The sequence below is a fragment of the Microcaecilia unicolor genome, chromosome 4 (assembly GCF_901765095.1).
Source record: "Microcaecilia unicolor chromosome 4, aMicUni1.1, whole genome shotgun sequence".
NCBI lineage: Eukaryota > Metazoa > Chordata > Amphibia > Gymnophiona > Siphonopidae > Microcaecilia > Microcaecilia unicolor.
Genome location: NC_044034.1, coordinates 78,186,095 through 78,212,422, shown reverse-complemented (window position 1 = coordinate 78,212,422; position 26,328 = coordinate 78,186,095). Strand labels below are relative to the sequence as shown.

At 45.7% G+C, this 26,328-nt stretch overlaps 1 protein-coding gene across 1 annotated transcript in view; it reads right to left on the bottom strand.

Annotated features, from left to right (window-relative positions):
- PDS5B (PDS5 cohesin associated factor B) overlaps window positions 1-26,025 on the bottom strand; it is a 536,259-nt gene extending 510,234 nt beyond the window's left edge. The window contains 2 exon segments of the mRNA XM_030200370.1: window positions 4,462-4,593; window positions 25,965-26,025. Coding sequence (XP_030056230.1) covers window positions 4,462-4,569 — 108 coding nt within the window. The 5' untranslated portion in view covers window positions 4,570-4,593; window positions 25,965-26,025.
- Window positions 26,026-26,328: the final 303 nt, after the last annotated feature.

Genomic DNA, 26,328 nt, shown 5'->3' with positions numbered 1-26,328 from the left:
GAAGCAGTACTCACCCAGGGTGGGACATGGAAATCCCTGAACGCAACACTGAAGCTCCAAACTGGACCTCGGCCCGAGCAGCCACATCCAAGCGGTAATGCCGTGAGAAGGTAAGAGCCGACGCCCAAGTTGCCGCTCTACAAATCTCTTCCAAGGAGACGGATCTGGACTCTGGCATCGAGGCCGCCTGTGCTCTAGTAGAGTGCGCCTTCAGCTGAATAGGCGGAAGCTTCCCTGCAGCCACATAAGCTGCCGCAATCGTCTCCTTGACCCAACGTGCCACAGTAGGCTTAGATGCCTGCAGACCCTTACGAGGGCCTGCGAACAGCACGAACAGGTGATCCAACTTCCAGAAGTCATTGGTCACTTCCAAGTATCTGATGACTTGTCTGACATCCAGACATTTGAGAGCAGGGTACTCCTCTGGGTAATCCTCCCTATGAAAGGAGGGTAGACAAAGCTGCTGATTCACATGGAAGCGAGAAACAATCTTGGGCAGAAAGGAAGACACTGGGCGAATCGATACTCCTGCCTCAGTGAACCGCAGGAACGGCTCTCGACACGAGAGTGCCTGGAGCTCGGAAACTCTTCTGGCTGAAGTAATAGCCACCAAAAAGACCGCTTTCAACGTCAGGTCGTTCAGCGATACCATCGACAAGGGCTCAAAGGGCGGCTTCTGCAAGGCCCGTAGCACCAGATTGAGATTCCATGTAGGCACTATCGAGTGCAGAGGAGGGCGCAGGTAATTAACTCCTTTGAGGAAGCGCACCATATCTGGCTGCGAAACCAGGGAAGCACCCTTCGAACGGCTCCTGAAGCAAGCTAGAGCCGCCACCTGGACTTTCAGTGAACTGAGCGACAGGCCCTTCTCCAAACCCTCTTGCAGAACTGAGTCGGGTGCAGCTGACTTTTCTCCCAGTTGACGATCCATCCCAGGGAGCTCAAAAGAGCAATAACCCTGTCCGTAGCTCTCCCACACTCTGCATAAGAGGGGGCTTGGATCAGCCAGTCGTCCAGATAGGGATGGACCTGCACTCCTTCCTTGCGGAGGTAAGCTGCGATGACCACCATTACCTTGGAGAAGGTCCGCGGAGCAGTAGCCAACCCGAACGGGAGGGCTCTGAACTGGAAATGGCGGCCCAGGACTGCAAAGCGCAGGAAGCGCTGATGAGGCGGCCAGATGGGAATATCTAAGTAAGCTTTCTTGATGTCCAAGGATGCCAAGAATTCTCCTTTTTTCACCGCAGCTATTATGGAGCGGAGAGTCTCCATCCGGAAGTGCCGTATTTTCAAGGCCCGATTGACTCCCTTGAGGTCGAGAATAGGCCGAACAGAACCTCCCTTCTTTGGCACCACAAAGTAAATGGAGTAACGTCCCTTGTGATCTACTGGCTCTGGGACCACCGCACCCAGGCAGATCAGGTTGTCCAAAGTCTGCTGCACTGCCGCTGCTTTGACTGGAGACTTGCAGGGAGAGTTCACAAAGCCGTCTCTCAAGGGCCGGCAGAACTCCAATTTGTAGCCGTCTCTGATGACTTCCAGAACCCAAGCGTCTGAAGTTACCCTGGTCCACTCTCCCAGAAACGAGGATAGCCGTCCTCCTATCTGCTCTGGGCCATGGACCAGGGCCCCGTCATTGGGTACGAGACCCTGGGGGAGGGCCGGAGGACAAACCTCCGGGACGGCGGTCCCTGCGAAAGGAATGCTGCTTGGGGGAGAAGTTCCGCTTGAAGAAAGAGGAGGAAGAGGAGGTCGACTTTCCTGGGCGATACCGACGGGCTTCCTGAAATCGGCCCTCGGAGGAACCAGGGCGAGCACTGCCGGCCCGTGCCCTGACCTCCGGCAATCTCTTGCCCTTAGACGTGCCGAGCTCCGTCACAATCTTGTCCAGTTCGTCCCCAAACAGCAGCTTGCCTTTAAAAGACAACTCGGCTAGGCGAGATTTTGAGGCATGGTCAGCCAACCAGTGCTTAAGCCAGAGCCACCGCCAGGCAGAGACTGTCTGAGCCATACCTTTAGCTGAGGCTCTCAAGAAATCACACAGCAAGTCTGCCAAGTAGGCCAAGCCCAACTCCAGGGCCGGCCAGTCCGCCCTCAAGGAAGAATCCGAGGGGGAAGCCCGCTGCAAAACAGTCAGGCACGCCCTGGCCACATAGGAGAAGCAAACAGAGGCTTGCAAACTCAGGGCGGCCGCCTCAAAGGCCAACTTTAAGGCGGCCTCCAATCTCCTGTCCTGAGCGTCCTTCAGGGCAGTGCCACCTTCCACCAGCAGAGCCGTTTTCTTAGTCACCGCAGTGATTAAAGAATCCACTGTAGGGCAGAGAAAGGCTTCCCGTTCCCCCTCAGGCAGGGGATACAGATGAGACATAGCCCTGGCTACTTTAAAGGCTTGCTTCAGGGGAATCCCATTGAGCCAAAATTAAAGTCTGCATGGCTTCATGAACGTAGAAGGTTCTAGGCGGGCGCTTAGTTCCCAGCATGATGGCTGAGCCAGCTGAGGCTGAGAGAGGGCCTTCCCCCGGAGAGGAAATTTTTAAAATGCTCATGGCCTGCACTAACAGGTTGGGCAAATCCTCTGAGCGAAAAAGCCGCGCTGCAGAGGGATCATCCGCTCCATCCGAGCGAGGATCAGTCTCCTCCAAATAATCCCCTAAGGACCTTTGGGAGAACTCAGATACACTGCCCTCATCCACATCAGAGTCCCCTAGGGCTTGGAGATCCACCCGAGGGCGCTTGATCATGGAGGCCTCATCACCCTTATCAGACAGGGGAGTAGGGGCAGCGTTTTGCATAAGAAAAGCCTGATGCAGCAGCAAGATGAACTCAGGGGAGAAACCCCCCAGTCTGTGCACTTTTGCAGCCTGGGCCACGGCCCTAGAGGCACACTCAACCTGCGCTCCCAAGAGCAGGGGAGAGGCACGCTGCACATCCAAAATGGCGTCCGCCACAACACTCCACGAGGGAGGCCCGTGGGAAGAATGGCGCTTTAATTTCGCCGACTTTTTACTGTCGCCCGAGTCAAGGGCGAAGATACTATTAACGTCTCCCACCTCAAGGGCGGCCCAAGAAGAAGCCGTCCGAGCAGCAAGGCCGGCGCCTAAGGCGGGAAAAATCGCCGCACCGCAGGAAAACCCAGGGAACTCTCCCGACTCCGAAAAGGCGCCCAAAAAAGGCGTCTCTGCCCTTGAACCCCCCCCGCTTCCCCGCTAGACGCGGTCCGGGGAGCGTCTTTTTGCGCCCTTGCCATCCAACGCCATAGCCACGTGGAGACCGTTCAGGGAACCCCCTGACCGCTAGTAAAAGGTAAAATTACCTGCTTCTCGTTCCGAGCTGCAACGATTTGGAGTCCCAGTGAGCAGCTGCAACCAAAGACGTTTTTCTCTCAAAGACGTCTATTTTTCTGTTTCGTTTTTTTGTTTTGTTTTGAAAACGGAGCCAGCGGGAGGGGGGGCGAAAAGGAGGGACCTGGAACCACCAGGTTTCACTTGCTCAAGAAAAGCCCTCAACCCCAGGTACTCAACAAAACCTAAACAATTAGGCTTGGAGACCTAGCCAGAGCTGCTGCTGTGTGACCACACACCTGCTGAGATAGAGAACATACTGAGGAGTTTCCGGCAGCACATGACCACATATAGGGAGGCAAAAGATTGCTCTCTATCTCCACCTGCTGGTAGATGGATACAACCCACCAGTCTATGGATTGATCTGCTTGATGAAATGGAAAGTACTTTATTCACAGACTTGACACAGTACTGTGTTTCGGCCACAGGCCTGCCTCAGGAGTCTAAAAACAAATTATTAAAAAATAGTGTTTAAATCAAATACATATAAAGTAATCTAAAACATGCACAAAAGTTTTTTTTTTTTTTTTTGACGAAACACAGTACTATCTTTTACACTAGTATCCCATTTCCCCTGGAGTCATTGGTCCACTTCCCACTTTCTTTTGACTGGTGTGTTTTCGTGGGAGTTATTGTTCATCCACCTAGGTGGATTATCCCTTCCTCACATACATTCAGACATTTGCCAACATTTGTCATTTCTGATCTGAAGGCAGTGGTATTACCTTCAAAAGCTAACCAAAAAGTGTAATAAGTTAGTCCAATTTTTAAAAAAGTATCTTATAAAACAAAAGATCTTAGCAAAAAAATTGAAAATGCAAAATCAATACAGCGAGGTCAGTGACAAAACTCAGTTGTTTCTCTACCTCCATCTGTTCAAAACAGTGTAGCTAGATGCTAAGAAATAGGGGAAAATCTGTAGTGCTTTTTCACACTGCTGTAAACATGTTTCTGTATCCAAAAGCTTGATTCTTTCAGATGTGGTTTTATTTAGCAGATAACACATGTAGAAAATGAAGATTACATAAAGGTAGATCATGCATGACATCTACTAGGTAAAAGCATTAACATTTCATTCTTCCAAGCAGATACAATTTCTAAATTAAATCTGTTCACTAACCTTTAATCGCCTGACCATCTCTTCTTTGGATATTTTATCTGAGATTTCCTTGACTCCTGGAGGGTATGCAATTTTTCCATCATTTGCTTTTGACTTAGAATGAGCCATGACTGCTGGATATTTTCTTTAACTCTGGAGAAAAAGAATAGCCTATTATATTTATATCCAGATTTTTCAAAAGCATTACCTCAAATCTTTAATAAAAGTATGCATTCTGAATCTTCTTACAGATAAACTTCATCAAGTAACTAGAGATGAAGGCAAACAAAGATGTGGCAGAAAGTTACAATCTCAGCTGTGTTCAGTGCCATCAGCTTGATTTGAAAAACTTACATACACCTTGATGTGTTTTACCTGTACATGAGTCTATCAAACATTTTGTGTGTGTAAAATTCCAGAATTGGCCAGGTGAAAAATGCTCGTGTGTATGCAGACAAGATGCATATTTGTATAGTATATGTTTAGGCATTCTCGGTGACCAATTTGAAAAAGATATGCATGGACTTTGGAAAATACACATGTATCCATACCTACTACTAATAATTCTATAGCTCTACTAGACGTACGTAGCACTGTACACATTATATGCAGGTACTCTCTCTGTACCTAGAGAGCTCACAATCTAAGTTGATATAATGGAGCAATCGAGGGTTAAAAGACTTGCCCAAGGTCACAGGGAGTTGCAGTGGGAATCGAACCCAGGTCACCAGGATCTAAGCCCAATGCACTATTAGGCTACTCCTCTGTTTCAAGCAAATATAGTTGCATCTCCCACAAAGCAGATACAAGCAACCCAATTCAGTAGCAGAACTAAAAAGGAAACAATATTAGATAGCAATTCAAACCAAAAGAGCTACAAAGCAAGAAAAGAAGCTTAAATAAATAAAAAAAAATAAAAAAATAAAAAAGCACACCATTTATTCAAAATAATTATCTAATAACAAACGAACACAAAGCAAAACAAACTATACAATTTCAATCCAAGAAGGGAAAATTAGGTTCTTACCTTGGTAATTTTCTTTCCTTTAGTCACAGCAGATGAATCCATTAACTGATGAGTTGTACCCACCTACCAGCAGGTGAAGATAGAGAACACTGAAAAACCATAGTGCCTCTAGGACGGCTAGCCCCAACTGCCCTTCAGTATTTGAGATTTCCAAAGCAGAGTGAACTATAAAGGTATAATAACAAACTTTCCTCACAGCGAACAATCGCCCCAGAACAGGAGCATCAAAGGAGGAACAATCTCAACCTCCTGTAGTAGAACATCATGTAGAAATTCTGATAACTGTTTTCCAACTTCTCCCAATGAGATTTATACCTGCATGAAAGATCTGAACAAAAAACAAAGTCAGACAGGGAGGGATCATGGATTCATCTGCTGTGACTAAAGGAAAGAAAATTGCCAAGGTAAGAAACTAATTTTCCCTTCCTTGTCATCAGCAGCAGATGAATCCATTAACTGATGGGATGTACAAAAGCAAACCCTACTTAGGGTGGGAACAAGCCACACCACGAGCCAATACTTGAGCGCCAAAAACAGCGTCCTGCTTTGCTGCAACATCCAGCCTGTAATGCCGGGAAAAAAGAGATCTGAGAAGCCCAAGTAGCCGCACTACAGATCTCTTGAAGAGAGAGCGCACCCGTTTCAGCCCACGAGGAAGAAATAGTTCTCATGGAATGCGCCTTAAACGCTTCAGGCGGAGACTGACCTGAAAGCAGATACAGAGCAAAAATTACTTCCTTGAGCCAACGGGCTATAGTGGCCTTAGACGCCGGGCCTCCATGTCGTGGACCCGACAACAAGACAAAAAGGTGATCAGAAATCCTGAAGCCATTTGACATCTATAGATACTGCAACAGTGCCCTGAGGACAACCAGAAGATGTAACTGCCTAAAGGAGTCCGGGAACTCTTCCCTAGAAAAGGAAGGAAGAAAAATGGACTGGTTCAGGTGAAACACTGAAACCACCTTAGGCAGGAAGGAAGGCACAGAACATACCGTTACTCCAGACTCCGAGAATTGCAGAAAATGGTCCCGACAGGACAGCGCCTGCAGCTCAGACACACGTCTAGCCAATGTCATGGCCATCAAAAGGACTGTCTTGAGTCACATCCTTCTCCGAAGCTCGCTTAAGCGGCTCGAAGGGTGAACACTGAAGAGCCTTCAACACCAGCCCTAGGTTCCAGGCCGGACAGGGCAACCGGACGGGGCGATGGAGCCTAAAGCACCCCTCTGAGAAATCGGGCAATGTCCGGATGACCAGCAAGGGACAAGCCAGCGACTTTCCCTCGATAGCATGATAATGCTGCCACTTGCACCTGCAGGGAATTGTAAGTCAGGCCTTTTTGTAAGCCCTCCTGCAAAAAGTCCAGCACTGTCGAGACTGTAGCCCGCATGGGTGTGATCGCCTTTGAAACACCCCACGCCTCAAATTTGCGCCAGATCTGAGCATAAGCTGCGGAGGTGGACCGCTTGCGGGCCTGCAAAAGAGTGGAGATGACCTTGTTAGAGTAGCTCGTCTCTCAATTGCGCCCTCTCAATAGCCAGGCCGTAAGACCAAATCGGCAGGGATCCTCCACAAACACCAGACCCTGAACCAACAGGTTCGGCACCAGGGGCAAAGGCACCAGAGCGTCCATCAACATCCGGCGGAAATCTGCATACCACTGACACCTTGGCCAATCTGGAGCGATGAGAATCACCAGACCTCGATGCTGTCGAATCCGCAGTAGGACTCGCCCAATCAGGGGCCAAGGAGGGAACACATACAGGAGCTCCAAGGGCCAGGGTTGAGCCAGAGCATCCAACCCTGCCGAGTGAGGATCTCTCCTTCTGCTGAAAAAGTGAGGTGCCTTGGCGTTTGCACTTGACACCATTAGATCCATTCCGGGAGTCCCTCATTTGGCACAAATCTGAAGAAAAAAAAAACTTCTTCTGCCAGTTCCCATCCCGCCGGGTCGATTTGATGCCTGCTGAGAAAATCAGCTTGCACGTTGCTCTGACCGAAGCTGCAGGTGTAGCTTGGCCCAGTGGCAAATCTGGACGGCCTCCACGACCAGGGCCCTGCACTGAGTGCCTCCCTGACGATTTATGTAGGCCACCGCTGTCGTGTTGTCTGACAGAACCCGCACAGCAAGCCCCTTCAGAGTCTTTTGAAAGGCCATAAGAGCCTGGAATATCGCTCTCAGTTCCAAGCGATTGATGGACCACCCCGCTTCCACGGGTGTCCACAGACCCTGAGCATAGCTTCCCTGGCAATGCGCTCCCCAGCCCAAAAGGCTGGCATCTGTTATCACCAGGCACCAAGCAAGAAGGAAGCACAAGAGGCATTCCTTGGCGCAGCATCCTGTCGGAGAGCCACCACTCCATACTGAGCCAGGCCGCTGGGAGCAACGTTAGTCTGTGTTGATATTCCTGGGACATTGGAGACCATTGTTGAAGCAGGGCAATCTGCTGAGGCCTCATATGCACTCTCGTCCAGGGAACCACATCCAAGGTGGCTGTCATCGACCCCAGCAGCTGGACAAAGTCCCAAGCTCGCGGGCGAGGCATCCGCAGGAGCAGACGGACCTGATTCTGAAGCTTGCACCGCCTTTGGTCGGGGAGAAAGACAAACCCCAAAGCCGTGTCGAACTGGACCCCCAAATACTCGAGAGACAGAGGGGGTCAGGTGGCTTTTGGGTATATTGACCACTCAGCCTAGTGCCTGCAGGACCGCCACCACTCTGGCTGTGGCAAGACGACTCTCGGTTGCCGAATCCGCTCTGATGAGCCAGTCGTCGAGATAAGGGTGAACTCTATACCCTCTCGCCTGAGACAGGCAGCTACTAGCACCATTACCTTGGAAAAGGTACGGGGAGCTGTGGCTAGGCCGAAAGGCAAGGCCTGAAACTGGAAATGCTTTCCCAACATTGCAAAGCGGAGGAACTGCTGGTGTGGAGGCCAGATAGGAATGTGCAAATAAGCTTCTTTTAGGTCCAGAGACATGTGAAACTCTCCTGGCTGTACTGCCACAATGACAGAGCGCAGGGCTTCCATGCGAAAATGTCGTACTCTGAGAGCCTCATTTACTCTTCGTAAGTTGAGGATCAGCCTGAAAGACCCACCTTTTCGAGGCACGACAAAATTAATGGAATCGCAGCCACGTTCGGCAGGAGGCACCGGGATCACCGCTCCGAGGTGCAGCAAGACTTGTAAGGTCTCCTCTACCGCCGCCCGTTTTATGGCTGTGCCGCATCTGGACTCCACAAACATGTCTCTCACCAGGGCACCGAATTCCAGTCTGTAAACTTCTCTGATCAGGTCCAGGACCCACTGATCTGAGGTAATCTTGGTCCACTCCTCTAGAAAGAGGGAAAGACGTCCTTCTAATGCAGGCAAGGAGGTGTGGACCGGTGTCCCATCATTGTGGAGAACGCCCCTGAACTCCTGGCCTTGAACCGGCCCCTGCGGAAAGTTTGTCCGAGCGAAAGGAGTTCCTCTGCTGAAAACGGGCACTTTGAGAAAACCCAGCAGAGCGCCCCGGGCAATACCTGCAAGTTTCACGGAAGCGAGGTCTGGAAGAGGAGAGAAACACAGAACCCTTGGAAGAAGGCCTCAGCCTATCCTCAGGTAACCGCTGGGGTTTCGATTCCCCCAGGTCTTTCACAATCTTCTTCCTCTCCAAATAACAGGAGGCCCTGAAAGGGTAGCCTCACCAGCCTTTGCTTAGAAGCCATGTCAGCCACCCAATGCCACAGCCAAAGAAGGCGGCGGGCGGACACCGCCACAGACATCTGTTTAGCCGAAGCTCTGACCAGATCATATAGGGCGTCAGCCAAAAATGACAGGGCTGACTCCATCGGCGGGGCAACCTCAGAAAGGTGGTCCGCACCATCGGCGGGCTGTTCCACCGCCTGCTGTAGCCAGGAAAGACATGCCCGGGCTGCATAGGAACTGCAAATAGACGCCCTCAAGGCAAAGCTCCCAATTTCAAAGGACCGCTTCAGCGCGGACTCCAGCCGCCAGTCCTGCATGTCTTTCAAAGTGAACCCTCCCTCTATTGGGAGAGTGGGGTTTTTTGTCACCGCCGTGACCAATGCATCCACTTTAGGCATCCCCAAAGGGGCCAAGTGCTCCTCACGCAGAGGGTAAAGCTGACCCATAGCCCTGGCCACTTTCAAAGGCCCATCGGGGTCAGACCAGAGCAGAAATAAGCTCTTGGATGGAGTCATGCACTTGAAAGGCCCGAGTAGGCTTCTTAGTACTCGCCATCCTAAGATTAACAGAGGAGGCCTCGTCTTCAGCCAGATCATCAATCGAGAGGGCCTGCAAGGCGTCAGTAATGAGAGCTGGCAACTCGACACTGTGGAAAATCCAGATCGCATTGGGATCATCCAAATCCAGTGGCAAACAGGCACCCTCCTCTGGATCATCCGTCCCTGAGGGCCTGCCAGATCCCTCAGACTCTCCACAGCACGACCAAGGGGGGGGGGGGGGGGGGGGGGGGGGGGGATATGTGCCACTCTCCGACGGGGAATTTACCCGTCTATGTTTAGCGTGTTTCCAACACTCGGAGAAGGAAATAAACTCTGAAGCCATCCCTGGGGCATCAAACCCCGGAGGGAAGCCAGGACGCAACGCAGTGTCAGACACCTGCGGCAGAGCTCTTTTCAGTATGAAAGCCTTATGCATTAAAAACACAAACTCAGGGGAGAAACACTCACCCTGACCCTCCGCCTCCGAATTAAGAGAAATAGATGTAGGAGCTCCTCTGGCAGTCTCTAAACGAGATGTCCCCCTGCACTCAGACTCCTCCGCAAACGGGAGGGTCGAGGCATGCGGCGCTTCCAAAATGCGCACGCTGCCAGCTCCATCAAGCAGGAAGAAACATTGCTCAGCATGCCCATACTAGCATGAGCATCTAAGGAACACGTTTTACACAGCCCTGATGATCTGCATTTACCACAACGGGAGCAGCGCAAAACCAGAATCACTGGAAAAAGCCTCAAAACAGCCACACAGTAAAAGCGCGCTTCTTTTTTTTTATGCTGTGAGGAAAGTTGGAGGCAGGCAGCAACAGAGGGACTCCGGGAGGCGGGGGTAATGGGTAAGGCAGAGAAAGGGCGAACCTATATGCCTTTAAAGCGGGCATCACCAGCCACAACACCCCTGCTCAACTGGCAAAGCACAGGAGCCACCCCAGGCAGTCTGAAATCCAGGAGCTGGTCAAGCTACGTCCACACCTGCTGGGAGATAGAGAAATAGTGAAGGCAGTTGGGGCTAGCCATCCTAGAGGTACTATGGTTATTCAGTGTGCTCTATCTCCACCTGTTGATAGATGGATACAACCCATCAGTTAATGGATTCATCTACTGCTGATGACAAGGAAAGTGCATATATCAAGCAAATTTATAATCCAGCAAGGCCATTCCGATCATAAGATATCAGGTATCTATCCACTCTATAATCACTGAACTTCAAAAGGATGGGGTTTATGGTGCTTCCCAGGCCAGTAGAAGACATTTCAGCAAGTATGGGATGCAGCAGGGGAGAGTAACACTGAGCGTGTAGCCTGCTATTAAATAAGTAAAACGCAAAGGAGTGGCCTATTTACCTGGGTCTAGACTGAAGGATGTGGTTGGGTAATTGAGGGAGGGGAGAATAAAGGTTCTGGTCTGGTGAGCTGGCTCTGGAGGAGTTAATCTGTAGCCAAGTGGCTTAAACAAATAGAGGTGGGGGAAGGAAAAATTAGGTTCTTACCTTGGTCATTTTCTTTCCTTTAGTCATAGCAGATGAATCCATTACGAATGGGTTGTGTCTATCAACCAGCAGGGGGAGAAAGAGAGCACTGAAAAAACCATAGTGCCTCATGGCCAGCTAGCTCCATCTGCCTCTTCAGTATTTGAAGCTTCCAAAGCAGTGTTACACCGCAAAGTAGCATAACGAACTTTCCTCACAGCGGATGCACGCCCCAAAACTGGAGCAATAACACAAAGGAGGGACAAACAACCTCCTATAACAGAACAGAAATCCTGAAGACTGTTTTCCAACTTCTCCCAATGAGGGAACATATCTACAAGAAAAACAGAACATAAAACAACATCAATCACACAATGAATCACTGAGGGAGGGCTCATGGATTCATCTGCTTTGACTAAAGGAAAGAAATTTACCAAGGTAAGAATCTAATTTTCCTTTCCTTGTCATCAAGCAGATGAATCCATTACGAATGGGATGTATCAAAGCAATCCCTAGATAGGGTGGGAACAAGCCACACCATGCGCCAGCACTTGTGCTCCAAAATGCACGTCTCTCCTGGCATCCAGCCTGTAATGTCGGGCAAAAGAGAGCTTAGAAGCTCCTATCCCATGACTCTCCAAATTCCTCTGGAGTCTTTCATGAGGTACTTTGTCAACCGCCTTCTGAAAATCCAGATACACAAATAAATATTGTGTGGGATAAAGCCTCCCCACTTTAAACATCTATGTCAGTAAATAATCACATAAAGCAACTTTAAATAGACACTTGCATGACCAAACCTCGGTGGCATGAGTGAACGAAATAACCAAAGAGAGAAAAAAAAGGAAAGAGCTTAGTGCTTAGCACTGCAATCTGTATAAAGACACAGTCAAAATCATCAAAAGCAAAAGTCACAAGATGACAAACAAACCCCATTTAAATACATTATCCATGAATAGAATGTCATCAGCTTGTAGATTATTACTTATAAAACAGGAAAAGCTAGAGCAACTTTAAAAAGTTTATAGAGTATAAAAAATTAAAAGGTTACAAAAAAATACCACAGACAAACCCATTATGCAAAGTTATGTAACTATACCCTAATATACATAAAAACAAAGGATACAAACAAATGTGGATGTTAAAATAAATCAGGTCATTGACATCTTATTTGGAAGCAAAAAAAAAAATTATTATATATATATATATATATCTAATATAATAATTAGCTCCTCCAATGTTCCAATGAGGCTGCCTGCACCCGTAACCATCTCCTGACGTCATTCTCCTCCAACGTTCTCCGTCTCTCCCTCCCTCCCAGTTCCAGGGCCACCCTCTCCCCCAGTTCCACATTCGTCGGCCCTACCGTCAGGTTCCAGGCACCCTCCCTCCGCTTTTAAAAACTAATCTTCACTTACCACGTCGGGTTTACGGCAGCCGGCAAAGCGTGTAGGTTCGGCCCTTCTCCGTCTGTCAGCTCTGGTCCCGCCCTTGCGGAAACAGGAAATGAGGGTGGGATCAGAGCTGACAGAGAAGGGCTGAGCCTGCACGCTTTGCCGGCCGCCATAACCCCGACGCGGTAGTGAAGATTAGTTTTTAAAAGCGGAGGGAGGGTGCCTGGAACAGGGAGGGAGGGACGGACAAAATGCACGCATTAAAGTAACAAGGTACAGCTTATTTAAAAAAAAAAAAAAAAAAAAAAACTTTAAAAAAAGATGCTCACTCTCAATGTCTGTATATGAAACTCAGAGGGAGGGACCCTGGAACACATTCATTCTCACCTACTCTCAAACATGCACACTCCAAGGAAAACCTTGCTAGCGCCCGTTTCATTTGTGTCAGAAACGGGCCTTTTTTACTACATATATATATATATATATATATATATATATATATATATATATATATATATAAACATTTTTAAACTGATGACGTACCAAAACATATCCCTAAAGAAGAACAAATATAAAACTACCCAAAGATATTAAGATAATTAAAACATTACAAAGGGTACATTTGCACCACAGTTAATAATGAATAATTTGGTCATGCAAAAACCTAAAAAAAATAAAATGTATAAAAAAAACAGTGGGGTATAAGCACAGTGTTACAAAGCTATTTTACAAAAAAGGTCTAAGGTCTATTTCTACATTCAGGCCATCTGGTATGAGTCTAGAACTGAACAAAATTTCTATTTTTCTTGTAAAAGGATGGTGTATACATCACCACCTCTCCAACTGCATTGTATAAGGTTAACCACAAAAAAAAAAAAAAAAAAAAACGTAAATCACTAATCAAGTATCCAGCACTATTCCAATGTTCCACAAGAAGGGTGGAAACCACATTTCTACTGAGACAACTGTGATGTTCTATTAGACGAGTTTTAAATCGTACGTGATGTCTTTCTTACATATAATAGCAAGCATGAATACAATTATATAGATTGCTCGCGTTATAGAACAATCTGAGTTGTGTTTAAGATAATATGTCTTACCAGAACAAGGACGTATGAATCTGAATCTGGTAATCTCTAAACCATGAAAACACACACTACATTTCCTATGGCCTAAAAAAAAAAGGGGGGGGGGCTAATGATAAATCTCTAGTAGGGTCAGGTAATGCTGACGATGCTACATACTCTGAGATTACATTCTCTCAAATAAGCAACCATTAAACTCTCTCTCTCTGAGAACATAAGTACCCTTGAAAAATATGCCAATGATTGCTTATGATCTTTTGTATGCTACCTGACATATGTGAATATTTCAAAGTACTTACAGTGTCCGATGTCTTTCACTGTATGATCTGTGAGGAGATCATCTCTAGTTTTCTTAGTTGCTTTTCTATATCCTGAATCAATGTGGGGTTTCTTTTTTTGGAGAGCCCTTCTTATGAAATCTGACATAACTGAAGCTTGTTGTTCAAAATCAGTAAAGTCAGAGCAAATCTTAAGCCTTCAAAACTGACTGCGGTTTAAGGCCTGATGATGAAAACTAGAATGTAAAAATACTTTTTCTATAAAGTGAAATATGGAACTTATAACCATCTTTCTTAAGGAGGTCTAGAAATGCGATTTCCTTCTCATGATAATGCATAATGCAATTTGAATTTTAGATTAATGTCCCTCTCATTGAGCCAAACAAAAACAAAAAAACCTTTTAAAAGTAGAAACATTACCTTGACATAATATGAAAATATCAACTATTGTATAACTGAATATTGGATGAAAACTGATAACCACCAAACGTATATCTTCAAAATGTGCTACGTATAAATTAGCAATATCGGGGGACATAGTTGCCCCCATTGCAGTACCCTTGACTTGATGGCAAAATACACCCTGAAAGGCAAAAAAATAATTCTTAGTTAATGCTAAAGTAGCTAAACTCAAGATAAACCAACTGGAAATCCTCAGGTTAGTCATACAATTACAAAAAGATGACAATAACAGAAAGAGCTTGTAATTGAGGGATATCTGTATACAAAGCATCTATATCTAAATTAGCCAACAGTGTATCGGACAAACCACCTTCATTCATCTAACAAATTTATCATATATTCAGAATTGTGTATAAAAGATTTAATCTCTGCCAACAAAATGTTTAAGGAACATCTACAAACATGGATAATGGTTTCAGTACTGAACTCTTGACAGACACAGTAGGACATCCTAGTGGATTAGATAAAATAGAGGTCTATAAAATAATGAGTGGAGTGGAACAGGTAGATGTGAATCGCTTGTTTACTCTTTCCAAAAATACTAGGACTAGGAGGCACGCAATTAAGCTACAAAGAGTAAATTTAAAACAAACTGAAGAAAAATATATTTCTTCACTCAACATGTAATTAAACTCTGGAATTCATTACCAGAGAATGTAGTAAGGGCAGTTAAGTTTAGTGAGGTTTAAAAAAGGTTTTGATAGCTTCCTAAACAAAGTCCATAAGCCATTATTAAGATGGACTTGGGGAAAATCCACTGCTTATTTCTAGGATAAACAGCATAAAATGTATTGTACTGTTTGGGGATTTTGCCAGGTACTCATAACCTAGATTGATCACTGTTAGAAACAAGATGCTGGGCTTGATGGACCTTAAGTCTGTCCTACTTTGGCAACACTTTTGAAGTTAGCAATTTATATATTTTAGGTAACACATATATTGTGGGTATAACTGGATATTAACAGTGAGGAAATCTGTTTTGGTTTTTTTTTTCCAGTAAAGAGACCTATCTGTATTCCCAATTCATGTCATCAATATCTGTCAATTGAAATGTAGGGTCAGAGTCAAGAGGTAGGTAGTACATCCTATCATCAAGTTGTCTATTCATCTCATCTACATACTCCTGTCTATTTAAAACCATTAGTCCACCACCTTTCTCTTCAGGTTTTATAATATCTGTGTTTTGTTAAAGAACAAAGTTAGATGTTCTTCTCATTAAATTATAGAACCGATGCTTCTTTTGGTTATCCTGATGTCACATTGTACATATGTTTCAAAGGCCTGTATTAAGGCATCTAATAGACCTGGTAGATCCCATTTGAAGGTTCTCACCATAGAAATATCTAAAGAAATATATTGTTTGGAAATTGTATGTATAATCGCAATTTCCTAATAAATCTAAACAAATTAACTTTAGTTTGAAAAGCATAATGTGTGGATGGTACAGAACTAAGGCCTTTGTGTAAAATAATCTGTTTATCATTTAGGAGTCACTTCAACCTGAAAAAAAGATATCTATATGAAATAGTCATAACCGTGGTGTAATGTTCCTTTGAGGAGGAAAAGCCTCTAATACTGATAGGATACTCCTTTGATGATTAATCTTTCAACATTAGGGAGTTGCCTCTATTCATCATAGGCTCAAAAACCTTCCTCTTCCACACAAGGTACACTTAGTTCTGCTTTCTGCTAATGTTATGGGGTTCACTTATCTTTCCAGCTGTACGGTCTCATATTGCTGTCCAGGGCCGTGGGGCTATCTCTGTGCTGCATGTGTGACTGCAAGGCCAAGTGTCTGAACAGAGATCTGTTTGTTAGGTTCTGAGACTTTGAGAACACTGTTTCAGGTTTGGCAAGACTGTTCTCCTAATTCCTGGTCTGTAAACTAATTTGGTTTGTGTCATTTTGGGTATACTGGAGCCGTAACAGCTTACATAAATTATTTATAATGAAAAAAGTTATTTTTCTTCTCCTATACTGGTGCAATATTTTCAGTGATGCCTGTTCATATGTGCCATAGCTGGTAAAAGGGGTGTGGCCCCTGGATGGGTAAGGGGCGCTAACAGGCTGCAGGAGGGCGCAAGAAACCCTAGCACCGTCCCTGAACAGTAACTATGCACAAACCATTATGCTGGAGAGAATAAGGGTGGATTCTGAACTGATTCTTTGGGACCAAAGGAAAGAACATCATCAGGTAAGAACTAATTTTTCTTTCCATTACATCAAAGGATCAGACCAGACTAATGGGATGAAGAAAAGCAATCATGGATTTGGGAGGGAATGTGATACCCCTGCAGAAAGGGCTTTAGCTCCAAAAGAGGCATCTGATCTGGCTGCCACATCTAAGCGATGCTTGACGAAGGAATAAGGAGACCCCATAGTCAATCTACAAATTTCCTCCAATAAAAGACAGCACGAGATGCCGCCAAAGTAGACAAAGCTCTAGTTGAATGTGCTTTTAAGATTTAATCGAGAAGCTTTGCCTGACAGCAAGTAAGGCAAAGAAATGGCTTCTTTCAACCATCTAGCTACTGTAGCTCTTGATACTGACATACTTTTATGTGGGCCTGAGAACAGAACAAAAAGATGATTACAGAGTCTAAAATCATTGGTAGAATAAAGATAACAAGAATACTCTCTTAATGCCCAAAAGACAGAAAGAAGAGTGATCTGCAATATAACCATCCCTGGAAAAGAAAGGCAGGGAAACTGTCTGGTTTAGGCAAGAAAGAAGGAACTGGCCTCTGAAAAATGGAGAAAGGGATCCCTGCAAGAGATGGCTTGAGGTTCACAAACCCACCTTGCAGAAGAGATTACAACCATAAAAACTGATTTTAAATGTCGTATCTTTGACAATGGCTTTCTTAACAGGTTCAAATGGGGCTCTCTCAAGAGCAAGATTCCATTCTAGACAGACTTTCCAAAAAGGAGGAAATAAATGACTCCCTTCAGAAAATAGACTATATCTGGATGTGCTCCAATAGAAATGTTCTGAATACGGCCTCTATAACAAGCTAAGGCTGCAACTTGAACCTTGAGGGAATTTTAAGAGCTAGTTCTTTTTTGGAAGCCATCTTGAAGGAATGTTAAAATGTGAGGTAAAGAAGCTCACAAAGGGGAAACGCCCCTATCTTTAAACCTACTTTCAAAAGTTCTCCATACTCTAGCATAAGATGCAGAAATAGACCAATTGCAAGCTTGAAGCAGTGGTAATTACTTCAGAGTATCCTTTCTTCTTTAGTCTCACCCTCTCAATTGCCAGGTCTTAAAGACCAAAGAGGGAAGGATCCTCCATGAGAATCTTGATGCAACAGTCCTCTTTGCTGAGGAAGATATAGAGGAGCAACCTGAAGGCAAACTATATCCACCAAGGATGTCTGGACCAGTTTGGTGCTACTAGAATTATCACGCCCTGAAGAGCAATGTGGTGTAGAATCCCGATTCTGAAGCTTCAGCTGACGAGCCTTGGGAAGAAAGATATTCCCCACCTTCGTATCAAACAGATTGAGCTTGAGCTAGACCACAGTGAGAGTTGTTTGAACTTAACACCCAATCTAGGGAAGAGAGCAGAGAAACTACTCTGGAAGTAGTCTGAAGACTCTTGAAAGGAAGGTGCTCGACTGAGCCAATCATCCAGATAAGGGTGCATTTGAATACCTTGTTTGTGAAGAAAGGCCACCACCACTATCATTACTTTGGAGAAAGTCCAAACGGCAGTCACTAGTCCAAACGTCATTGCTGTGAATTGAAAATTACTCCCTACGATCGCAAAGCAAAGATATCTCTTGTGAGGCAGCCAAACTGGAATGTGAAAATAAGCCTCCATGAGATCGAGAGAGAAGAAATTCTCCTGGCTGGACCGAGGTTATCACCGATCTGAGGGTCTCCATTCTGAAGTGCTGAATTGTGAGGGACTTGTTAACACCAGAACTGGATGGAAGGAACCTCCTTTCATTGGTACAATGAAATAAATCAGTACCTGCCTGTTCCTCTCTCTGCCAGAGGAATTGACTGAATTGCACCCTGGAGTAACAAAGACTGCAAAGTCTCCTGTACTGCCTGACACTTGCTGGAATTGTTGTAAGGGGATTATAAGAAAATATCTGCAATTAGTTGACAGAATTCTAGTTTTTAACCCTGACAAATGACATCCAAGACCCATTGGTCTGTAGTTATGGTGGTGAACTCCTTGTTAAAAAAAAAAGGAAAGATGCCATCCTATAACTAGAGACCAGGAGTGAAACTCATCCTTGTCATTGCGAGGAATGAGCAGAGATAAAGGGTCTCAAAGAGGATGGCAAAGCTTGAAAGATAGATTGATTGTTGGAAACATGATTTTTTAGCAAAAAAAAAAAAAAAAAAAGACAGATTACCATGGTCTGCAATGCCTGACTTCCTTGGAACAGGTTTAGGTTTGTCTTCAGGAAGGTGCTTAACTTTAGTGTTGCCTAAATCTTTAACAATCTTCACTAGGTCAGAACCAAAGAGAAGTTTGCTCCTGAAAAGTAATCTAGCTAAATGAGACTTGGAGGCAGATGCAGCAACCAAACGTAAAAAAATCAAAATCGTTAAAGTCCCTAACGATTTTTAAAAAACGAAGAATGCACCAAAAAAAAAAGTCACACATGCTCAGATCGGTATTCAAACGTACAATGTATCAAAGAATCACAATACACATCGGTAATCGGCCCCTAAATCATGCGCAGAGCAGCCAAGCGTTTTGCTGGCTGCTCTGCGCATGCTGCAAACGTAAAAACAAACAAAACAACAAAAAAAAGCCACAACACATACACGTGGCTACCCGGTCAGCAAAATCCAAAAACAAAGGATCGGGAGGGGGCAAGGGCGCTCATCAGGAGCGTCCTGTATGGACGGCCTTGCCCCCCCCCCCCCGCTGCTCCCCACTTTCCGCCGCCCCCCCCCCCCGAAAAAGCAAAATGCTAGCTGCCCCGGTCCCCCTCCCTTCCCTTCCTGTGTTCTGCAGAGCTAACTCCGCCTCCCGTCATTCTTTCGCCCCGTGCCCCGCCCCCGCTGCCCCCCCTGAGGTCGACTACGCCGCTCCCCCCCTCCACCGAGACCCCCCTCCCTATTAACGACCCGAGCAGCGCCTCTCACCTCTTTCTGAAGCGCTGCACGGGCAGGAAGATCTATTGTGTTGGTTGTAGAGTCTCCATGACGTCTCTTCTTCCCTGGCCCAGGCCCCGCCTCCTTCTGACGTAGGTTACGTCAGAAGGAGGCGTGGCCTAGGCCAGGGAAGAAGAGACGTCATGGAGACTCTACAACCAACACAATAGATCTTCCTGCCCGTGCAGCGCTTCAGAAAGAGGTGAGAGGCGCTGCTCGGGTCGTTAATAGGGAGGGGGGTCTCGGTGGAGGGGGGGAGCGGCGTAGTCGACCTCAGGGGGGGCAGCGGGGGCGGGGCACGGGGCAGAAGAATGACAGGAGGCGGAGTTAGCTCTGCAGAACACAGGAACAGGAAGGGAGGGGGACCGGGGCAGCTAGCATTTTGCTTTTTCGGGGGGGGGGGGGGGGAGCGGCGGAAAGTGGGAAGCAGCGGGGGGGGGGCAAGGCCGTCCATACAGGACGCTCCTGATGAGCGCCCTTGCCCCCTCCCAATCCTTTTTTTATTTGATGTGTTTTCTGACGTCCTTTGGACCAATCACAGCGCTTTTAGCTCTGCTAATGCGCTGGGATTGGCTCAAAGTGTGTTTATTTTTTCACTTAATGATTTTTCCTGGCACAGAGCTGTCCTAACGAGAGGTCCAGACCTCTCGTTAGATTTCCTGCCTTTTTCCTGCGTAAAGGCAATCGGAAAAGGTTAGTGCATGTCGTTTCAATGGGGTTTTCACACTAATTGCTCATCTCCATTCCGTTTTCGTTAGCTGCTGGCTTCCTCGGTAAAAGCCCTTTGATGCATGCAACGGATCAAATTTTCCTCGTTGGAGGGTCATTAAAGGCTCATTTAGCTTTAGTGCATCTGCCTCTTAGCTGCCCATTGTCTCAACCAAAGCTATCTTCTTGCACAGACCACTAGGGACAGAGTTAGCTGATGCTGACAGAATATCATACAAAGCATCTGCAAGTTAAGAGTGTTGCTTCCAAAGAAAGCAAAAAGTCAAGTGGAGAATCTAAGGCTGGAAATTGCTGAACCCAAAATAAAGAAGCTCTAGCAAGAGGTACAAAATGCTGCTTGGGAACTTAAACCTATTTAGAAAGCCAGTTTTAAAGAGGACTCCAGTCTGCGGTCATGCACATCCTTAAGGGCAGTACCACCACCCTCTACTGCAATAGTTGTCCTTTTAGTGACTGTCATAATTAGGACATCCACTTTCAGTAAAAAGTGCTCTGTTGATAGATGGGGGTCAAGTTTAGATATAGCCCTTGCCACTTTTAGAGTCAAGAGTGTCCCACTAAGCCACAATGAGTTCCCTCATAGTCTCATGAATATGAACAGACTTAGAGGGTCTTTTTGCACCAGACATTAGAGAAGGGGCTGAGGACACAGCCTGAGGAAATACTTGGGAAATATTTCAAACTTCCATTGTTTTGGTTATTAATAAAGGGAGTTCTTCCTTAAGAAATAACCTAGCTGCTGTGGGATCACCCCCCTCCTCCATACCAGATATATCCATTTCAGGCAAATTAGTAAAAAATTAATGCTCAGAAGCTACTTATAATCTTTCCTCAGAATCTTGAGATGAAGGAGAAAGCTCTTTCAATTCCTTAAGTGAGGACAATTTCCTCTTTTTTTAAAGATTTTTGAGAAGCAGGAGTGAGAAAAATCAGGCTTTTTGCTCTTTAATAGGAAAGCCGGATGTAAAAGGAGTACAACTTTAGGTGAAAAGTACAGCAAGGAAGCTCCTTAACCTACATGAGTTGGCTCCAGCATCTTAAATTTAGCAGAATTTGTAATTCAGCCAGTTTAACACAAATGTTAAACAAACCTGATGGCGAACTACCACAGTGGGAACAGCTTTTCAAAAGTTCAGCCATGCTCTAGTTCTCACAGCTGTAGATAGTCTCTGCCAGCCAGCCAGCCAGCCCATTTTCTTCAAAGTCCAATAACTTCCCGCACCAAAGCTAATCCTCAAAGGGAGACGCTAAGGTAAAGCGTTTTGTTTGGTTTTTTTTTTGTTTTGTTTTTTTTTTGGGGGGGGGGGGGGGGAGTTTGATTTAAGAAGCAAGAGAAAAATCAGCTAAGGAAGAACAGAGGCAGATAAGTGGTAATGGGGGAGCAGGGAGGGACATAGCGCTACTAGGTTTACGCTTGAGGCACAGCACTCTCTCAACCCCAACTCAACAGTACTTGGTAACAGAACAAACCACTGAGAGTGTTGAGAGTGTTACAGAGCTACACAGGGACCATCTATCCACCTGCTGGAGACAGAGAATACTGGCCGAGTTCTAATGCATAGGTGCTTGTGGAGGAGTAGCCTAATTGTTAGTGCTGTGTACTTTGATCCTGGGGAACTGGGTTCGATTCCCTGCAGCTCCTCGTGACTCTGCGCAAGTCGCCTGACACTCCATTGCCCCAGATACAACCACTTTGAATGTAGTTGCAAAAACCACAGAAAGGTGGTATATCAAGTCCCATTTCCCTAGTACAGCACAGCTCAAGTTAGTGTTCTCTTTATCACTACAATCATTAGTCTGGGCTGATCCTTTGGTGACATAATGGAAGTTAAGAGTCTAGCAAAAACACTTTAAAGGTCTCTCAAAAAAGGAATGTTTTAACAAAAACACAAACCTATGCGACTAAAATGGAAGAACACAATTTACTCAAAATACAGTACAGAGGTTTATTTTTGGTCTATTTGGTAATCATGCCAATATTAAAACCAAAATATTGAAAGCCACCACTTGAGCAAGTTGTTATATATGGTAAGCTGTATTGTAGAAAAGCATTACCATCATAGCAATGCTATTTGAATGTTCTAATTGTTTACTTCTACTATAATAATTTCCACCGCCAACGTTCTGAAGCTGATTCCGTGGCTTCACTGAAGTGAAGGGTTTGTAAGGTTCATTAGGTTCGTCAGTCTGTCACCATCTCTCTCTGTCCCGCCCTTGCATCAAAACATGATGACGTCGAGGAAGGAACAGTGAGAGGCAAGGCAACCAACCAACGTGTTTCACTACTCCCCCCCCCTGCCTGGGAATCAGCTGTCAGTGCGCCACTCCCTGCCACTTTGGCGCAAGTGGCAGGGAGCGGCGCATCAAAAACTACAAGCGTGGCACCACAGAACCCCCCCCCCTCGGCGCATCACCAAAGCCCCCTCCCCCCCACCCAAGGCACATCAACACCCCCACCCCCAGGTGCATCAAACTCCCTCGCCACCCGCAGATGCCAATAGTAACGCTGTCCGGCCGCTGCTGCTTCTCCTGTTGAGCAGCAGCAGCCGCTACAAAAAGAAAAGAAGCAAAAAATGTTTTTAAACACAGCCCAAATCATTCGCAAATGCACGAGTCTTAAAAAGCAGTCTCTGCAGCCGCTCCTCCTCTCACCCGTCATGTCACTGCGCGCGTCCAGGGTCTTACTCCAGGGGCAGTGACGTGGAGGCGAGAGGAGGAGTGGATGCAGAGACTGCGTTTTAAGACTCGTGCATTTGCGAATGATTTGGGCTGTGTTTAAAAACATTTATCGCTTTTCTTTTTGAAGCAGCCGCTGCTGCTCAACAGAAGAAGCAGCAGCAGCCGGACAGCATTACCACTTGCAGCTGCGGGTGGAGAGGGGGTTTGATGCGCCGGGGGAAGGGGAGGGTCGCTGGACATGGAGGGGGGGAGGGAAGGGTCGCTGGACAGGAGGGTCGTTGGACATGGATGGCTGGAGGGGGGGCAGGGGACAGGGAGGTGGGGAGGGGGTCCTGAGACCAGAGAGGTGGGGGTGGGGAAGGGGGCTCACACTCACTCACTGTCTCTCACACACACACACGCTGTCTCTCTCTCATTCTCTCTATGACACACACTCCATCTCTCACACACACACACACGCTGTCTCTCTCTCTCATTCTATGACACACACACTCCCTCTCTCTCATTCTCTCTATGACACACACACTCCCTCTCTCTTTCTCATTCTATGACACACACACTCCATCTCTCACACACACGCTGTCTGTCTCTCTCATTCTCTCTGTGACACACACACTCCATCTCAAACATATACACTCTGAGGAAAACCTTGCTAGCACCCGTGTCATGTGTGTCAGAAACGGGCCTTTTTTTTTTTTACTAATATTAGATATTTCATTAGTATTATGCTGCCATTATATATCTGTTATTTGAATTTCAGTGCTGTTAAAATGTGTATATTTTGTAATCTCGTTTCATGGTAGTTCTATTAGGTTTCAATTTCCTGTTTTCAAGTTTACCTAATTCATTGTAATATGTTTAAATGTGGTCATTTTACTATTATGAGGTAAACAAATTTGTTAAGTTTTACATTAAACTGAGCCTGCCTTGGGTAACTCTCTTCATAAAGGCAGTTAATAAATCCCCATAAATAAAGTTCAATAATGTAGTTAATACTATTACTATTTGAAACAAGGAAAACTGAGCAGGTGAATCTGCTATCGTGTCATATTAGCAAAAGGTAACAACAATTAATTCCAAGTAGCACACTTAAAAGCGTATTTTCAAAGCCCTTATACTTAAGTTCCAAAGGTTAATTATAAACAACTTAAAATCTAGGTGATCTCATTCCATTTATGCAGTCTTAACCATAAAGTCAAAAGCACCTGTAGTTTCAAAACCTTTCCTTGAATATAACTGAATGGCATAGGCTACAGGAATCAAGGCCATATCTTTTCTTTGGACATGTCTTGCTGCAATGCATGCCAATGTTTAGCTCACCCAGCACCAACACAAAAGAGATTTAAGACCAAACTACATAGTACCTTTATTAACAATCCCATCTACTTCAACAACAACACAAAAAAAATAATAAATATGAACTGCCTTCTCAGAACAGCAATACAAGTATAAAGTTTGACCAGACACACAAACTACATGGGCAACCCCAAGCCAAATCATAGGTTTTAAAACACACAACTTGAGACTTAACCCACATTCATTTAAAAAAAAAAAAAAAAAAAGGTGGAATTTGTTACAGTAACAAGACTTTCCTGCTTCAGCCACGCCGGGAAACCTGATATTGGCAAAAGGGAAAATGGGTTAACAACGAAAGGCAATGTCTGTGTAGCCGAAAGCGCACAAAAAAAAAAAAAAGTGTTACTGCTACAGAAAGAGGTAGAAGTTACAAAAAAAGTAAAAATAAATACGGAAGCATACTTCAGAAAACGCCGGGCAATCACACCTTAGGGGCATAAATATATATGCTGTACGTGTGTATGCAGAACATGTGCACCCATCTATACATACATGAACTGTCAGAAATATCCAAAATACAGAGAGAGATGGGAAAGAAAAAAAACCGTACTTTATATGTCCTCTCAGAAATAAAAATTAAAAGACCCTAGTACACTTAGCCAAATAATTACACTACAGGCACAAAGCTATACCTATAGACCAAGTACTAATAAAATCCAGTATGCACACACATATCATATACGTACAGTAAGTGTGTGTATCACAGACAACGTTGCCAGAAGACATGTGTACGATAAAATACATTCATACAACTCCATATACACATAAAATAATAATCACAATTCCGCTATCTACACCCTAACTGTATGCAAGCTGAACACATGCATTCATAACCCAGCTCCCTCCACGAAAACGTGGAGCCATATACACAGCCCGTCCACCCTCAGTCTCCCAGCAAAGAGAAAGGGCATGAAGCCGACTATCTGTAAGGACTGACAAACTTCAGGCCAGACAACCAGGCCGCCACAGGCACCAAAATCTCCAGCACCGGGAAACAAATCCAAGCTGGAGAGCCCGGCCTCACCATCGGCTACCACCTGAAAAAAAGAGCAAAAATAAAGACCCATGCGGCGCTTCCGCAAGCAATTCTAGAGCCGATAAACATCCATGCAGCACTCCCCTACCTGCGACCGACCTGCCGTGACTCCCGGGCAGTGACCAGCAACCAGCACCCCTCCCCCTAACCCCTGCCGCAGCTCCCTCCGTTCCTCCTCCCTCCAGCCGAGCTTCAAAATGGCGCCAATTTGTCTCCGGGCAGCTCCAATCCGAGCGCGGAGAGAAAAAGAAACAGCTAAGGTGCTGTTGCAAAGAGTTGCGGCGCCCCCTGCCGGCTGGCAGGGGAAGGGCAGGAAGAGAAGGCTCTATGTTGTTGCTCTGCCTCAGCCTTTGGGTTCGCGCTATTCTGCTGTGCCTGTTTGTCACTATAGCGCTTAACAAGCAGTCATTATTTTTTTTTTTTAACGGGGCAACTCATGCAAAGCCTAAGTAATGAGGAATTGATAAGCCGTGAGTGCCCTACCAATTTTAAAGTAATCCACAACTCCCCTAAATCGCTCCACTGCCCAAAAGTAGTCACGTGCCTTGTTTTAACCTTTTTCTCTTCCAGCACATCAATCCACACTCATCAACATACGAATATATATATAATTTTTTTAATTCCCCTCTTTTCTTACAGTTACTCTCCACCACTTCCTCTGTTACTCTGCTTTCAGCTGTTCTTCATGTTAAATTGTGAAGCGCTGCGTACGACTGGTAGCGCTATAGAAATTATTTGTAATAGTAGTAGCTGTTATAAATCCTGGTTATACTGCTTGTGTGTGCTTCAGCCTCTCTTCTGTTTCTCCCGATATGCTGCCTGTTGACTTTGGACAGCGAAAAGGCAAGTGAGGCTAAACCTACATAGAACAGGAAACAATTGCACTGCTCCTACTCCAGGCACTCCCTCTCCTGCTTCTTCGCATGCTAAGGAGAGACGTGAAGTAGATAACTAGAGAACAGAGCCCAAGGCTGAAGTAGACACAGCACAGCCCAACAGAA